This window comes from Hyperolius riggenbachi, chromosome 4 (genome assembly GCF_040937935.1).
Source record: "Hyperolius riggenbachi isolate aHypRig1 chromosome 4, aHypRig1.pri, whole genome shotgun sequence".
Lineage (NCBI taxonomy): Eukaryota > Metazoa > Chordata > Amphibia > Anura > Hyperoliidae > Hyperolius > Hyperolius riggenbachi.
Genome location: NC_090649.1, coordinates 419,500,112 through 419,513,286, shown reverse-complemented (window position 1 = coordinate 419,513,286; position 13,175 = coordinate 419,500,112). Strand labels below are relative to the sequence as shown.

General features: G+C 45.3%; 1 protein-coding gene across 2 annotated transcripts in view; it reads right to left on the bottom strand.

The window, feature by feature from the left end:
• Positions 1-1,703: 1,703 nt before the first annotated feature.
• PPP4R3B (protein phosphatase 4 regulatory subunit 3B) overlaps positions 1,704-13,175 on the bottom strand; it is an 80,033-nt gene continuing 68,561 nt past the window's right edge. For both annotated transcript variants that reach the window (XM_068232426.1, XM_068232427.1), the window contains exons 14-16: positions 11,373-11,557; positions 6,806-7,008; positions 1,704-3,354 (exon numbers count right to left, since the gene is read on the bottom strand). In XM_068232426.1, the coding sequence (XP_068088527.1) occupies positions 3,256-3,354; positions 6,806-7,008; positions 11,373-11,557 (487 nt within the window). In that variant the 3' untranslated portion in view covers positions 1,704-3,255. The remainder of the gene's footprint in view (positions 3,355-6,805; positions 7,009-11,372; positions 11,558-13,175) is intronic.

The following is a 13,175-nucleotide window of genomic DNA, read 5'->3' as shown; positions in this document are numbered from 1 at the left end:
GGATATCTCTCAACATTCTGTTTTTAAAAGCCACATTCCTTGTCACTATCTTCATTCTGAAAGACCTCCTAGATCAGGGGATCCCAACCTGTGCTGCAACACAATAATGGGGAGGGAGGGGCAAACCACACAATGGATAGGTGAAAGAAGGCATGCTGTTTGCAGCTGCTGCTTGATGAGTGCCTTCCACCAGCTACCCTTTCTAATTTCCACCCAGCCCTTTCACCTTCCTTTCTCTGGGTGAGTAGCCCAGCACCCTCACCAGCCTCTGTCCACCCAGCATCCTCACCTGTCTCTCCCCAGCTAGCACCCTCAGTCTCCACCCAGCATCCTCACCGGCTTTTCCCCACCTTCACTTGCCTCTGCTTACCCAGCACCCTCAGCTAACCTCCCCGCCTCTCTCCATCTATCACCCTCAAACTCCACTCACCCAGCATCTTCACCTGCCTCCCCCAAGCTAGCACCCTTAGCCTCCACCCAGCACCTCCCCTACTGTACCTCTGCCCACCTAACATCCTAAGGGTGCATACATCCATATTTTGATTGGCCAATTTTACCATCTCCATGTAGTATGAGGCATAGAGACTGAATATTATGAACAGATTGGCCAATCAAAATTGGATGTGTGTACAAACCCTAAGAGTCTCACCTGCCTCTCCCTAGCTAGCACTTTTAGCCTCCTATCAGCACCATCACCTGCCTCTGCACACCACCACTCACCTACTCCTTACACAGCCCTACACCATCATCCTACCTCACCTTTCCCCGCCAAGCACCTTCAATTAGCCTCACACACCTCTCCACCACTCAGCACCTCCGGCAAACATCACATCCCTCTCCCTCCCCGCCCCAAGCATCCACCACATAACATTAGATCACTGCGCATCAATATAGTAATGGAGTTAATGGTAGGCGTTTGTCTAAGGGCACATATGCCTGGCTAACCTATTCTAAGGGCACATATGCCTGGCTAACCTATTCTAAGGGCACATATGCCTGGCTAACCTATTCTAAGGGCACATATGCCTGGCTAACCTATTCTAAGGGCACATATGCCTGGCTAACCTATTCTAAGGGCACATATGCCTGGCTAACCTATTCTAAGGGCACATATGCCTGGCTAACCTATTCTAAGGGCACATATGCCTGGCTAACCTATTCTAAGGGCACATATGCTTGGCTATTCTAAGGGCACATATACCTGGCTAACCAATTCTAAGGGCACATATACCTAGCTAGGTAACCTATACTGAAGGGACCTATAACTAACAACTTTTCCAGAGGGGGGGCATTTAACACGTCGGTAGATCTCCTGGCCCCGGCGAACTTTAAAGTAGCTCGCGGGCCGAAAAAGTGTGGGCACCCCTGGCCTACACCATCACCCTACCTCACCTTTCCCCGCCAAGCACCTTCAATTAGCCTCACACACCTCTCAGCACCTCCGGCAAGCATCACATCACCCCCCCCCCCCCAGCATCCACCACATAATATTAGATCACTGCGCATGGATATAGTAATGGAGTTAATGGTAGGAGTTTGTCGAAGGTCAGGCCATGTATACAGAAATTGTGTGCTTCACATCAGGCGCAGCTGTCCCATCAATTCTCTTTATTCATATTCCAAAATGTTTTTTTAGGCCTCGTTTTTAAATTAATATAAGGCCTAAAATCAGATCTGAGCACAAAAAAAAACACACAAAATCCTTTATGGAATTACAGGGTCACATTTTAATTCCTGAATTTTACAGTTCAGCATTAATATCACCACATGTATACAAATGGTGTAAAACAAGTACAGTGGTATTTAATACAAAATAAACTTCTGTCTTCTTATGGAAAAAGAACTATACTTCATATCTACACAGACAGCCCATCTTTCCAAACAATAGCTAAAATTATAATTAAAACTACAAAATCTCCAAAACTGGGAAACTGCCCCAACTGTGTCCAGGAGAAACGGATGGGTGGTGCGTTCGTGGAGAATTGTCGGCCTATGGCTGGGCGGTGACTAGCAGGAAATTCATGGGGTGGAAGAAAGAGAAGATGATCTTCAGCATGATCCCAGATCATATACGGGTGAGTATTAAAATATTTACAGTTCAGGTTCTGCTCTCAACAGTGCTCCTCAGCTACAGACACTGTATCCACTGGAATTTATTGACATCCATGGAATGTGGCATGGGCTGTGAATTCCTAGATTAGAAAATGATTGGATTTAAAAGCAGCTGTGTCGTTTACGCCCTTAACTGAAGGTACCATAGGCTGCATATATCAGTTATCCTCAGTGTTACGGAACAAAACGGCCGATGTTGCCATTGCTTGTGGCGTTAACCCTTTGGTATAGTTGTTTGCTTTCATAGCCATAGTGGATTTTGCTTTTTTTTGTGCAGACAAAGGACAGCTATGGCGTTATTGAACCAAAGAAACCGGAGAAATGAAACAAAACACGCACTGTTCATGTGAAGAAACGTAAAAATGTAACACTGCGAGAGATCGAGGCACTGGTAAAGAGGCCAAACGGGCAGTTTCCTTGCTAATTTCGGAAGCTACTGATCCTTGGCGTCAGTATCTGTGGAAGTGCAGTTATGCAGGACGGGCTACTTGTTAGATCTGTCCATTCTGACTTCAGAGGTTTAATAAAATACACACTGAAAAGATTTTTTGTTTTGTTTTTCGTTCTCTGTAAAACTTGACATGCACTACAATGTGTCGTCCCCCCTCCCATCCCCCACCGCTCCTGATGGGCGCTGAATTTACAAAGAATGGTCCCGAGGTTATACTTCCATTGTGACAGATTTCATTCCCTTCAATTCATTATTTTCATTTTTTTGTGGTTTTTATTTTTAATGTATAAAATAGGCAATTGATAAAACGCTATGGCCAGCACCATTGAGAAAACTAAGATTACCAGTATGCAACTGAAAGCTTTCCGCATTTATTTAATCTAGGTGACATACACTTTTTGGGGTAACCCTGCGAGAATTAATGTATGTCCTAAGTGAACCATTCCTTCCCCATCCCAAACACAAGACGCGCGGAGGCGGTCCGTCTCGGTTGTCATAGCTACCCATTCGTTTAACCCCTTTGACCCTGCAAGGATTCACTGGAAGGGCTCCCAGGAAAGCTTGGCATAGACACCCTTCGAGCGGAGTTTGGCTGCTTCCATATTGTTCAAGGGAAATCGTCCTGACCCAACACTAAAAGCTCGGACATCAGTTGCTTCCTCAAACCACAACTAATCTTAGTGAGTGTCAGTTTAAGATCCAAGCCGAGGTCTCTTTCTTGGGGACGCGTCTTCTTCCTCCTCCTCATCTTCATCATCGGGATAATCCACCAAACCGATCAGACTTCCCTGCTAAAGAGAGAGATTGAGCGTAATTCATGAAAACAGTTATCTGAATTCTACCCAATTGTAAGACTGCACTCTGCCTCATTTCAGATGCAAAGCAATTTCTCAAAGAATATACCTTATAGAAAGCGCAAAAAGCTGCTCTACTACATATATCCAATGATGCACTTGGGCTCAGTTTCCACTTGTGTCGGACCAGCAGGAGCAGACCAGGGCTATGGAGTCGGTACAAAAATACTCCAACTCCTTAGTTTATGACTCCACCAACTCCACAGCCCTGGAGCAGACACTGTAATGTCCGCTCTGATGGTCTGGCTGCAGCCCACGGCAGATGCGTTACCCCCATAGGCTATATGGGGGAATGCATCCGCCTGCATGGGATTATCATGGACTGCACAGAAGTGCTGTCCGCTTAAAGGGAACCTAAACAGAGGGATATGGATGTTTCAGTTTAAACAATACCAGTTGCCCAGCATCCTGCTGATCCCTGTGGCTGAATCACACACCTGAAACAAGCATGCAGCTAATCCAGTCTGACTTCAGTCAGAGCACTTGATCTGCATGCTTGTTCAGGGGCTGTGGCTAAAAGTATTAGACACACAGGATCAGCAGGAGAGTCGTGCAATTGGTCTTTTAAAAAGGAAAAATCCATATCCTTCACAGTTTAGGTTCCCTTTAAGGTGCGTACACACGCACTACTGTAATGAACGACGGGTCCGTCAGACCCTCCCGCTGGACGACGTTCTGTCGACAGTAGTGCGTGTGTACAGTCTGTCTGCAGACTGATAAGGCTGTTACTGAACGATCCACTGAGCAATTGTAGTAGGGGTGGATGAACACCCTGTAGAAAAAGTCACAGGAGACAAAAAACGGGAGCCCAGTAGTGCAATATGTCAATGACCACAATAAAAGAAAATAAATTAAAAGCACTACTCACAAAGGGAGGTTGCTTGGGGCAACCAACCACAGGAAGCAGGTGGAGACAATAAACCCGACTCCACTCGGGGTGGTCCTAGCCAGAACCGAAAGGATGGTCGCTCTCTTAGTGGAAAAAAGGGGACAGAGTCCACTGTGGGGACTCCACTGGTGGTCTGCCACCTCCCCTCGGACAGGATGTGTTCGGGGGTATACTTAGCACGTAAAAGGGAAAGAGGCGCCCTGATGTAATAAAAGCATCTAAAATCAGCTTAAAATCGAAAAGTGATATGAGGTAGCTTACCTCAATGACGAAACCTCTGTAGTTAATACAAGGGATTTTTATTAGCACAGGCAACGCGTTTCGCGGGTCTCAGCCCGCTTCATCAGGCCAGTAAAAGTGCCAAATAGAAAAGAGAGGCTCCCTATGCTAGATGATCTTTTCTATTTGGCACTTTTACTGGCCTGATGAAGCGGGCTGAGACCCGCGAAACGCGTTGCCTGTGCTAATAAAAATCCCTTGTATTAACTACAGAGGTTTCGTCATTGAGGTAAGCTACCTCATATCACTTTTCGATTTTAAGCTGATTTTAGATGCTTTTATTACATCAGGGCGCCTCTTTCCCTTTTACGATCCACTGAGCAGATCTGTGATTTTATAACCTGCTCAGTATTCCTTTAAAAGAAAAAAATAAGACAGCTTCCATAGATCTCTTAGGTCAGGTCCTTTTAAGGTGCATACACACATGCAACCTTGTTTTATAGGCCTATATTACTACCATATTTTTATTTGGACTATTAGACTCCAAAAAGCGGTGGGGAAAAGTCAGCGCGTCTTATAGTGTGAATGTACAGCCACACAACGTTGCAGTAAGCGCAGCTGAAGCTTACATATCCAGCTGAACGCTCCTAATGTGTCTGCAGCCACAGACTGAGGCTGCGAGTGCTGAAGCAGTTTCTATATGCCGGGCATTGTGCTGCAAATGCTTCTCCTCCTCTGACCCGATGCAATGCCGGGATTGTGCTGTAAATACCTCATCTCTCCTCCGATCTCATGTGCATTTGAGCTGTACACAGGCATCCTCCTACTACTTCCCCCACACTACAATTATGTGCAGAGCGCACACCACTCTTTGCCTTATTTGATTACAGGCCACCATACGGAGTCCGGCGGGGATACAGGACTGTAGTGTGGAGGATGTAGTAGGAGGACTGTGTGCAGCACGGAGACGGGGCTGCATCAGATCAAACAGGGAGGGAAAGACATTTGCAGCACGACCCCCCAGCACTCCCTCCCTTATGGTCTTATAGTCCAAAAACTACGGTACTTCCATTTAATATGAGAGCTTACCTACACAGTCTGCTCAATGTATTTAAAATCTGTTGGCTCGGTGGTAAAATTGGCCAACCAAGATGTGTGAAAGCATTTTAAGAAAGTCAACAAAACCCTACCGATGTTGTAATCCTGTTGCAAGCCTAGAATAAAATATGCATTTTGAAGTGTGCTACTGTATTTTAAGCACATTTAGCACAAGGTTTATCCCTTTATATAGTAGGAAGTTGCAAGGATAAAAATTTAAAGCGGAACTGGTTGAACTCGATGGACTGTCTTTTTTTTCAACGCAAATAACTATGTAACTAATGAAAAACCGTAATTAATAAAATTGCATTTATACAATATTCTTTTATAAATAAGTCCGTATTTGACAAGACATAACATTTATATTGCGCTTTTCTCCTGGCGGACTTAAAGCGCCAGAGCTGCAGCCACTAGGGCGCGCTCTATAGGCTGTAACAGTGTTAGGGAAACTTGCCTAAGGTCTCCTACTGAATAGGTGCTGGCTTACTGAACAGGCAGAGCCGAGATTCGAACCCTGGTCTCCAGAGCCCTTAACCATTACACCATCCAGCCACTGTTACACCATCCAGCCACTGTTACACCATTGAGCCACTGTTACACCATCCAGCCACCCTTGTAAAATCTTTCCTCTCCCTGGTTTATATTTTTTAATTTATCACAGGTGGCAACAACTTTATTCTTGTCAAGGGCAGCTCTGCGGAATGTTTGTATCTGAGAATTCCGAAGCTAGTGAAAAAATATGTCTGGTCTCCCAGAATACTCTGGAAGGAGAATTCCTCATAGCTTAACAGCCTAGGCATCACTGATAGGGCAGGGGTACATACAGGAAGTGTTTCTGAAGCTAAAACCAGGAAAATTAGCCAAAGTGGGTATCCTAAATAATTTACTGCATTCTACAAAGAATGTAATAATTAACAATGATTTCTCTATTCTGGATAACTGTAAAATTGGCCCAAAAACTGGTCATTTGCTTTAGTTAGACTTATAGAATGTTCCTAGTTGGTTAAAATTTGGAGTTCTGAGGGGTATCTCCTAATGCTTTCTGGCTGTGGAGGCAGGCATCCCATTGGACACCCTGATCACCAGGTACTCTGCTTATTCAGGCCCTATAAAACAAAGGAGACCTGTGCCCTCCAGCATCCTCTGTGCAGGTGTGTTGTTCCGACAGTGCTGAAGGCTTACCTTGGTAGATGCTACGGTGCTAGCTAAGCTTAAGGTTTTGGAAGATGAACCATTAGAACCCGCTGCTGGTGTCTGTGCCGCCACCGATTTGCTGTTTGCGGTGTTAGCTCCATTTGCTGAACTGGCCGAGTGAGAAAAAGTGAACTTGAAACCTCCCACTGAAGTCCTTTTTAAAAGATTTTCCTTGTCTTCGCTCTCCTTAGCTAAAAAGAAATGAAATCCATTAGCCAAGCCAAACAGCAGATCGTGTGAAAAGCCATAAAACTTGAAATCTGGCAGGGTCTTTTAAATTCTCCATTTAAAGTATTTCTGCTTATAGAAATAGGATTTCTGCCTTTGCTCCTTTCCAAAATATCAAGTCAGAGGGGATGCGCTGCTAGTTTTACCACTGAGTGTTATGTATCATCTAAACAACATTTTTCTTTCATCTGCTGTGTTCTTTGAGCTTTAAAAAACAAAACAGAAAAAACAGCAATCAGTTGGGATGGGGAGAAAGGAAAGTACACTCCCACATAGCAGTTTTCCGAACACTACTTAATAACTGGGATTTTGGTTCAACAAAATCAGTCACACAATTTATTTAGTATGGACTACATTATGAAAGATTGTGTCTACCAAGCACTCCCTTCTGTCGACATCAAATTAACAAATGGTGCTCTAAGAGGCAGGGCTTGTAATGAGATAGCCTCTCCCACTTGTTACCAGCACCACCTCTGTGTACACTACAGGATACGCCTCATCTTGTGTTGATTCTGGCATCTGAAATCTGTTTGTGTATTTTAACCTCTTGCTGACTGGTCCACGACGATTGGCGTGAGCAGTGCTGCAGCCCCAGGACCACTCCAATTTGCGTGAACGGCTGGGAAATGGGCTTTGCAGGAGAGCATGCGCATCTCTGCTCTGATGACGGAGCTCCACCCTGCCTTCAGTCTCCCAGCTGGGAAACTGTTAGCCTTCTAATAAGACTGTACAGCGCTGCGATCTAAAGCTGATCAGGATTCAATTCAATTTGATTTGCCACTGTTTTGCAATGGCAAATCGAATTGAATCGAATCCTGATTGGACATGTCGGATTTAATCGGATCGTAAATAGAAACGTAATCGAATCGCACAATCGTATCGTGTAGATGGGGCTTAAAGGGAAGGTCCAAGCAAAAAAAAAAAAATGAGTTTCACTTACCTGGGGCTTCTACCAGCCCCATGCAGCCATCCTGTGCCCTCGTAGTCACTCACTGCTGCTCCAGTCCCCCCGCTGGGAGCTTTCTGACCTCGGAGGTCAGGGCCGAATTGCGTACATTTTTACACATTCCCGCTCGTGCAGGAACATTAACGCATACATTTTTACGCGTTAGTGGTGCAACGCGTAAATTTTTGTTCCTGCACTAGCTGGAATGCGTAAAAATGTATGCAATGTGGCCCTGACCTCCGAGGTCAGAAAGCTGCCAGCGGGGGACTGGAGCAGCAGTGAGTGACTACAAGGGCACAGGATGGCTACATGGGGCTGGTAGAAGCCCCAGGTAAGTAAAACTCATTTTTTTTTTTTGCTTGAACCTTCCCTTTAAGGCAGCGCTGTACTGGGGAAAGCCGTGTGACACTACAGTCCCCCTGGAGGACACAGGAGCGATCCACAGCCTATCACAGCTGATCGCTGTGATAGGCTGACTGGGGGAGGGAGGGAACATTGTTAAAGAAATAGGTAAATGCATTAATATGTATGTAATAAATAAACAAACATTGGGGGAGCGATCAGACTCCCCCCACTCCCGACCAACAAAGCTCTCTGTTGGTGAAGGGGGTGTTTGTGGTTGGAGAGAAATCACTTGTTTGCCGACATGTGCGGCTCTGCAGCGAGGCCTTAAAGCTGTAGTGGCCCAATTTGTGAAAAAAGGCCTGGTCACTAAGGGGTTTAACACAGAGGTCCTTAAGTGGTTAACCACTTCAGAAGAGCAATTTTCACATATCAGTGCTACTCCCAATTCATTCGTCAATAACTATTACACCCAAATGATCTATATATTGTTTTTTTTCAGGACAAATTAGGCTTTTAGTGTGTAATTTTGCTTAATTACCTTATTTTCTATATATTTTACAAGGAAAATAAGATAATAGCAAAAAAAAACCAAACCACCTCAATTTCTCCATTTATATCACAAAACCATCCTGGTTATTACTGCATTTAGATTATGTTCCTAGTACAATGTAGGGCGACAATATTGTATTTGGTGTCTTTTTTCAGTTTTTTTGCTTTATCATTGTACACTTGATAATTGCAAGACCTGATTTGGAAAAATAATAGTAATATGCCCTCATGGCATACCTGTACATACGTAAAAAAAACGTTACCTAAAGTAACAATATGTTTTTTTCTTTTATATTCTGTTACTTTGTTTTCATTTTACATGTTTTATTTTGGTACAGAAAATGCAAAAATGTAATTGCTTTTGATTCAGTTTGTGACTAAAAGAACAAACAAGATATGGGCCTCAACCCTAAAACTCTATTCTACCAAATATCACAGTTAAAATGGGCAGAAATTACATCAGGATTGGCTTTACTCAGAGGCAGTATAGATGGAAAATGCCTGGAACAGTTCTCTTTATTAATCATATAAAATTCACTAAAATCAAAATGTGTACAGAAAAATACATGGTATTATGGAAGTAAAACAAGTATTTATCTACTTATATATGTGTTTGTTTGCAGGGCCGGCCCTAGACTTTTTGCTGCCTGAGGCAAATTTTGAAAAAGTTCTTTTTATCTACAATATATTCCTACTCTTCCATGTATTTCCCTGCCTAGCTTTCTTATCTGAAACACCTCTGCTCACTTGTGTTTACAAGCAAGGCTGAGGTGACTCAGCGATTGGAGGATAAGACAGTGTGTAGTTCCTAGTATACACCTCAGTGGGAGTGTCTGAAGACTCTGGGAGGAGGGCAGCTAATGAATACACAATGGCTATCATTCATAGAAGTGCTGTCGGTAAATGAAATCCGTGCGGGGAAACACCGCGGTCGGTATTTCAGCCTTCTGGGTGGTCATTCATAAAAATGGTGCCTGTTGCGATAGGAGTGCGGAGATATCCCGCTCTAGGCTGGCGGTAGGCATGCAGAAACAGGAGAAGCTGGCCGAGTCCCTCCATGCGGTGTTCTCTCTGCTGCTGCTTGGGAGGTCTGTCCCATTCACTTACATATACTCCGCATGCCTATCGCTACATCCAGGGGAGCGGTAATCCCCGTCCACATACCGCCTGCGTTAGTTTTTATGAATTTACATTTTGTTACATTTCCGCATGGAATCACCGCATAATGCGGTAATTTATCGCTCTGCTCGGGAAAGTCCGCTTTGCATGCGGAAACAGCCTTTATGAATACACATTTTGCTTGGTGGTCGGTAAAGTCGGCTGTTTTTAGCATTTCCGCATGCGGGAACGCTTTATGAATGATAGCCAATGAGCAAGAGAAGTGGGGGGGGGGGGGGACAAGAGTTAGGGAGGATATGATGTCAGCATTAGCTTGGCAAGATGGTCACTGCCTAGAATAGGATTTTCTGCTTTTCCTTTATAACATTCACAAGAATCAGTACCTGGTTAACACAATACATGTTATGTAAGTAGAAGTAGTATTTATCTACTTATGTGTTTTTTATTTCTAGGTTAGCATGGGTGTCGCTTGTTCTTTAAAGGGACCCTGAGCAGTAGATAGAATAAAAAAATTCACTTACCTGGGGCTTCCTCCAGACCACCGTAGGCGGAGAGGTCCCCCAGCGTCCTCCTGGCTCTTTTCCGTGTCCCTCCGGCAGCTCCCATTACCGGCAACACCCGGGCCAGGTGTCGGGCCGGCTCTTCCTAGTTATTGACACATGGTGTCATCACTCCGGCCACTATGCGCCATCACAGCGGCCGGCGTGACAGTCGTGATGACGCGTAGCAGCCAGCGTGATGACACCATGCGTCAAGATCCAGGAAGAGCCGGCCCGACATAACGGGAGCCGCCAGGACACAGAAAAGAGCCAGGAGGACACCGGGGGACCTAGCGGCCTAAAGTGAATTTTTCTTATTCTATCTACTGCTCAGGGTCCCTTTCATGGGCACCTTTAAGAGATCCGCGAATAGATCTCCCTCATATTAAAGCTATGATTACACTCAGCCTATTGAACCACACTAGCATGACCACATCTGCTGAAAGTCCTAAGCACTATTGAAAAGGGGGTACATTGCAACATATCTTTAGTTGATTCTTGATAAATACAATATGGGGGGGGTGCTCCCTTGCCCTGCTGTCAATGGTCCCTTAGATACTGACTGTCACAGCTAAGGTAGAGGAACTATTCTGTACTCACACTAACATTTCACAATCAGATGACAGCCTAGCAACAAATCACATGTTGCCATCTGCTGAGCAGCCTGACTCCTACGGTGATTGGAGAACCCCCTGAACATAAATGGGTTGTTACTGGTCCAGCACAATAACACTGTGGGACAGCTGTACACTCTAGATGTTCACCATGCACATAAGTATTCAGAACAAACATGGCAGAGGTGCAGTACAGCCCTTTCACAATAAAATACCTTTTTTCGTTTCCATAAATTTTTCATAACTGTCTGGAAAATCGTCCTCCGTTTTAGACTTTTCAACAGGCGGCACAACGGCTTCACCTTCTTCATCCTCATCTTCATTAAACCATAACTCTTCATCTTCATCCAGAGCTCTGGCATCTCTGCGAAATCTGTTACTGCGCAATATAGACGGGACACTGAAGGAAGAGAATTGAGAAAGTGAATATTCTTTTGGTTAACAGCAAAATGCATTCAACATAACCAAGCTCCCTGCAACGGTAATTTCTGGGCGGACGGAAGGAGGTGGGTGGAAGCAGAAAAACAAAGGAGTGAAGGAAGGGGGCGCCAGTAATCTGGAGGGAATAGAGAGATACGTAGGGGGTCGCACTTCTCTTGCACAGACCGGCCGCGACTGGCTGAAGTTACGGGACCCAGTACTGGTGATACAGAAGGCTGATGACAGCGGCGTGGGAGCGATCCGTGCGCATGGGGCTGGAGGAAGCCCCAGGAATGTATAAAACGTATTTATTATCTCTGGTTTCCTTTAAAGAAACAATGTAACGAGAAAACCGTCCCCGGGGAGGGGGGCACTCACATCGGGAGGGGGAAGCCCCCGGATCCTAATAAGGCCTACCCTGTCGTCTTCTGTCCCACGGGTGTCTCGCTACAGCCCTTCAAAGCCGGCGTGACAAATCAGACAGCCTGTTCAATATTTACCTTTCCAGGCTCCAGTGGGGGCGGTATTTAGGCTCTTCTGATGGAGATAGGTGGAAATAGCTGATCGCCGTCAGCTCTGCTCTACTGCGCAGGTGACTTGAACCTGCGCAGTAGAGCGGCCCGATGAAGATCGGTTATTTCCGCCTATCTCCATGGGAAGAGCGGATATTGCGCCTGCGCTGGAGCCACGGAGGTAAATATTTACATCTCCGCCGCTCCGGGAGGATTTTCGCCGCCACCGTGGGACAGAGGAGGATGGGGGAAGCGTCAATAGGATCTGGAGGCTTCCCCCACCCAAGGTGAGAACGTCCCCAGGGGACGTTATTTTCGTTGCAGATTTTCTTTAAATTCAGTGTGCGATTTGTATTTTTCTATTGCCTGTGATAAGTTCAGGGTGTCAAGTTGTCATCTCTGACCTGGCTTATTAAATAAGATACAACCTCAAATCTAACAGACATTACTTGCATAAAACAACTAAGTATTTTCAAATGACAGCATAAAGATAAACATTTCTTAGCCGGACTGAAGTTGACAATAGCAGCAGATAGTCTCACTTAGGGCCCGTTCACACTTAAAACCGCAGAACGCCGGCGATTACCGCCGGCGTTCTGCGGGAGTGATTTTCCCGCGATCAGCGCGGAAAAATCACTGGACACTGCGGCGGGTTTGGAGCGATCGCGATTAGCATGCTATGCACGCTAATCACAATCGCAAATCGTGGAACGCTCGTCGCCGGCAAACCGCTGCATGCAGCGCGGTTGCGGTTATCGCTTACCGCAACCGCGGCAGTGAGAACACTGCCACTCGCTACATTGTGTAGCGGTTCTTGCAGAACCGCTAGCGGTTTGCCGTGAGCGGGAATCATGCGATTCCCGCTCAAGTGTGAATGGGCTCTAAGAGGCTTTCTGCTTAAAGAGTAACTGTTATTTTATATGGTCAAAAGTTAAAAATCACTCTTAATTTTCTTCTCAATAGAATATTTACCAGGTACCCTGGCTCTTATTTGGTATCTGCTGCAAAAAAAAAAAAAAAAAAAAGTTGCAGTGCATGCTGTTTTTCTTCTTTACTTTCCTCCCCTTTCCCCCCTCAGACATAACT